Consider the following 4,683-nt stretch of genomic DNA (forward strand, 5'->3'; position numbering starts at 1 on the left):
ACCTTGTGGGAACTGGTGGATGTCGGTTTAATTAATTAATTGTTTGTCTCCGAGCCGGAGGAGAAGGAGTTTCATTTCAAGGTTGAAAATGAAACTTGAGTATTCACATAATCGTTTCTATTAAATTGTATTGTTTTAAAACCTATCACCTTTCTGTACCCTATGGGTTTAATACTTATCATAAAGTAGATCTGTAATTCCCTTAGCTTTTCAGACAGGTTGGGTTATAAAGCCCTCACAGGGAGGGAGAAGGTTTTTTTAAGGTGCTGATTATGGACAGAAATATCCTCTGTCACCACCTCCGGTCCACAAATAGAAGCATGTCATCATCCCTCAGAAGCCGGTGAGGTCTAAATCAGAACACGCAGATCTGCCAACTGTCACTCTGGCTCTCTGCCACGCGAGTCGTCACCGCTCCTCCACACGAGGATAAAATAGATACGCAGCGCAAATAACGCTAAAAATAAACCCCCCGCTGTGAAAGCCGAGTTGATTGTGTTTTTATTTTGTCCTTCTTCTCTCAGGCACGTCAGATTCTGGAGCGAGAGTACAACAATCTGTTGGCCCTGGGCACCGACAGGAGGCTGGACGAGGTGACGCGTCACAACAAACTCAACCCGTCACTCTGGATTATTTACAATTATTATATATTCAAGGACCTTATTGATATTCAAGGGCTCAAATGTAATTTATTAGCTTTAAGTGACAGTGTCAGACAGCGGTGATTTCTCATCCATTCTTTAAGTGATGATGATGCATCTGTTTAATGATGGGAGGCTGTCAGTGTCATAGTTCTGAAATTATTCATGTCCATTGGTAGAGATGCTGAAATTCTAATGTGCGTCTCAATTAACTTCACAGTGACCCCGGATTTCCCTGTGTCTCAGAATGTGTCACATTAATGATTTGAAATTAGAGTTTTACAGTAAATATCAACAGTAAATCAAAGTCTGTGCATTTAAACCTTTCTATGATAAGTGATTCATCTTAATGGTTTTAATTAGAGGACAAATCTTTAAGGCTTAAGGACAGAAAATACTGTTAAAATCCACTAGGGGGAGATTTGCAAGAACAGAACTGTTTCCAGTTGCCAAAGCAGAAATGAAACAATACCCCGACTGTATTTATACAATCTGAAAACAAGTGATTTCTTTATTTTTGTGTGTCAGTGTGAGGACAAAGATTCTCCGCGGCCCCTCGTGGAGGCGACAGTTCCAGCCCAGGGACTCTCACGGTATCTGTATGATGCCCGGATCGGCAGAGACGCTCCCTGCCGGGTTCCGTCTCACCACGTCGGCTCACTCCCGGCGGCTGCCCCCTGAGGGTGAAGTTCCTCCCACCTGCACCTTCTCTGCTTTTTATAAGTCAAATCAATAAGTCGGTTGTAAATACTTCAAGCTGGTTGTCGACAAAACAGCACAGCTGAACACCGGGGTTGCTGCTCCTCGCTGTTTTGTGACCATGTCTCTTGTTCTCTCCGACTCTGTGACGGCTGCTCTGCAGTCCTCTATGAGGCGCTGGACGACAGTCCTGACGACATGTATTTGGACTGGTATCAAGGTCAGATATGTCCCCATGAAGGTTACAGGCCTGTTCGCCCCCCTGCGTGTATTATTAATATTCTACGTATCCCCCCTCCTCCTCTCATGGTCTCTGCCCACCACTGTCCCTGCTGTGTCTTTTTGCTTTTCTTCCCGGTCTCTCCCCCTCATCTTTCTTCTCTGACCCGTCTTCTTCAATCTATCTTCTATCCAACTCCGAGGGTGTTGTCTTGCGGAGTTACTAAAACAAGTTGTTGTCTAGTCCCCCCTTCCCCCCCCGTCCCCCGTCCCCCAACCCCCCCGGTGGTGAAAGCTAGTGAGTCAAGTTATGGATCCCGACCCATGCTTGCTGCTGTAACCCTCGGAGTTACAGAGATTGAGCAGCAGAACAAACGGTGGCTGAGCGGCTCTATGTGAGTCGGCCTGAATCAGGAGGTTTGCATAGGGGGACGTCTCGGATGTTTCAAGAACTCAAGCGGAGCGTTTGTGTTGTTCCCCTGATGTTGAGAGGACACTGGCTGAAAGGGGCTCGGAATAAAGGATCATTTTAGATCATTGCAACTGAGTTCATTCTTCCAGCAACTTAATTTCTTAACTGACAGAGCAAGAAACACAAGTTCCATTTAATTTGGCAACGCAGTTTAAAACCTGCATCTCTGTCTGGCTGCTGGTTTATTTTAACATCAAGAATAAAAAGTCAAACTCGAGACAGAAGTTGTAGTAAACTGTTAATAACCTTTAAACGGATGCAGAGTGTATTAGTAGCTCTGTCTGTACTAATTTACTCCACACAAGTTGTGATACATGAATATAGATCATCCAGCAGTTCTGATTTGGGCCAGTGTTCTTCTCTAACAAGGTGTCTCTCTCCCCCCCCCCCATCTCTATTCTCTGTGCTCCCTGGTCTGTGATGTCCACAACCACACTAAAACCGTCTCACTGGTGGTGTCCACTCAAAACTAAAAACCTCCTTTGAGTGTGTGATGCCTGGTTTTTCTCTGCTGAAGGTTGTTTTCTACCTGAATAATCTCTGTTGTGTGGAAGAAGTGTTCAGTGTGTGATCTCACTCATCCTGTGGAGGGATGGTCTCCTCTTGTTCGAGGTGGTCGACAAGCGGAGGAAGGTTTCCTTCTCCCTCTGAGTCCATCTGAGTCGGTGAGAGCCGTGACTCCGAAACCCTAACGCTCTCTCCCTGTCTCGCTGTCTCCCCCTACAGTCGGATCCTCTGCGGTGCAGCGGCTGGGACACCTCCACGGTGAGAACCTATTCCTGCTGAGAGGAGGAGAGGGACCTTAAACTGTACACTGTATGTAACAGCACACATTACAACACACAGCTTTCCTCTCAGCTACTGCACAGGAGAAAAGGGCCAATCGAGTTTTTCTCCTAGATGAGCATGTTTGTGTAAATGTTCTTATTTCTGTCCCGAAACCGGAAAAACAATCAAAACACGGAAACGCAGCTTTCATTTGGTCCAAAGAATTCAGATTCCTCCTCTACTCACTGATAGCTGGATGTTCTCAGTCCGGTTGAGGTGGTTCACAGGTCCCGCTCCTCCTCAGGGATCCTGGGGCCGGTCCAAGGCCTGATGAGCCAGGGTTTTCTGGGTCTGTCCCAGGGGGGGTTCTCCTGTTAGTCCGAGCCTCTCTTGTTCCAGAGTCCAGGCAGGCTGAGTAGTGTGATTCCCTCCCCCCGGATAATTGTCCCTCCAGCCCACACACACACTTTTCCAGAGTATCTCATCCACACCTAGCGTCCTCTGCTTTGGGTTTAGGAGCTCCTCTTAAGATTAACAACTCAGCATCTTGCAAAGAGAATATATTAGTCATATTTTGGACAGACAACCAGTAACGAGCAACAAACCACCACAACTTAAACTACTTTCCTGTGGTTTCATGGTCAGTGGGGACTTCAGGACTCATTGAAAGTCTTTGTGTTTCCCCTCCAGGTTCAGTTCTGAATGGAGCACGCTGCTCGTGGAGCTGCTGGACGGGCCGACCCCCCGCCGAGGAACAAACCATTCTGACGACACGCACTGCCAAGAAGCCCTGCTCTCCTCTTTGAACCCCCCCCCCGGTCCCATTCCCCCCCCCCGTGATGTAGGCACCAGCTGCCGGTGCTAAACTGTCCCGCAGGCTGCTGACTCTTCCCCCCCCCCATCCCCTGCCCCCCCTACCCTCGTTCTCCCCGTTTCTAACCTTTTACATGTACAGTAACTTGTCAAAGCATAACGTACTGTGTATTTCTTCTACAGGAGATGTGTAGGTTATCTGTAAATTAATATAAATATGCCATTTTTTTAATATATATATACACACACATCTATGTATAAAAAAAAGATATTCAGAGTTTGTGAAAAAAGTTGTCCCTGCCACCTCATTTAGTGGACCATAGATGAATATATGCTGCTCTTCAAACTGTCTCCATAGTCCCCCCCGTCCCTTCCTAGACCATTTTGTACATATGGTTTTATTTTTTCATTGTGCTGATGATGACGAGTATAAAGATGAAGAAACTTCGCTTGCACCATCGAGAGGAAGAGACTGGGTGTGTTGTGCGAGAGCCCGCCCTCTAGTGGTGAACAAGAACACTACATTCCTGGCACCATCGACCTTTTCTTAAGGACTCGCCGTCACACGAGGAGCATTTCAAAACGAGGGGACGCGTCGACGCACTGGAAACAACACAACAAGCACTTTGATACAACCGCAACAACTCAACGGACTCGCTAGAAGCCAAGGACAAAACAAAGAGATGCTGTTGCTCTCCGAAGTCGCACAAAAAAAACTTCCTCTCAGAGAACACACACAAAAAAGAAGAAGAAGCAGGAGGTCATTTGTAGAACCTGTCACTTGTTGTACTGTACGTTTCGTCAGGCGATACAATAACACAAAAAGGACACACACACACAAGCACACACACACACACACACTCAGCCAAGCTGGCCTTCTCGACAGTCCGTTCACAGGACAGATGAAATAACTGAAAGACAGACCGCTTCAGCTCCTAGTGTGCGTAGAGTGTGAATATGACCATGTGGAAGTGAGGTGACTTTTCAAAAACGAGAAGAAGAAAAACCTGTTTCTTGCTGTGACCTTGGTGTAACTGTTGCCCCCCCCCCCCCCCGTTTATATATCTGTCT

At 46.8% G+C, this 4,683-nt stretch overlaps 1 protein-coding gene across 1 annotated transcript in view; it reads left to right on the forward strand.

The window, feature by feature from the left end:
- Positions 1-2,817, forward strand: part of ppfia2 (PTPRF interacting protein alpha 2) — a 102,393-nt gene extending 99,576 nt beyond the window's left edge. The window contains 4 exon segments of the mRNA XM_053414821.1: positions 525-598; positions 1,176-1,324; positions 2,758-2,783; positions 2,785-2,817. Of these exon segments, the coding sequence (XP_053270796.1) occupies positions 525-598; positions 1,176-1,324; positions 2,758-2,783; positions 2,785-2,817 (282 nt within the window).
- Positions 2,818-4,683: the final 1,866 nt, after the last annotated feature.

The sequence above is a fragment of the Pleuronectes platessa genome, chromosome 22, assembly GCF_947347685.1.
Source record: "Pleuronectes platessa chromosome 22, fPlePla1.1, whole genome shotgun sequence".
NCBI classification, from domain to species: domain Eukaryota; kingdom Metazoa; phylum Chordata; class Actinopteri; order Pleuronectiformes; family Pleuronectidae; genus Pleuronectes; species Pleuronectes platessa.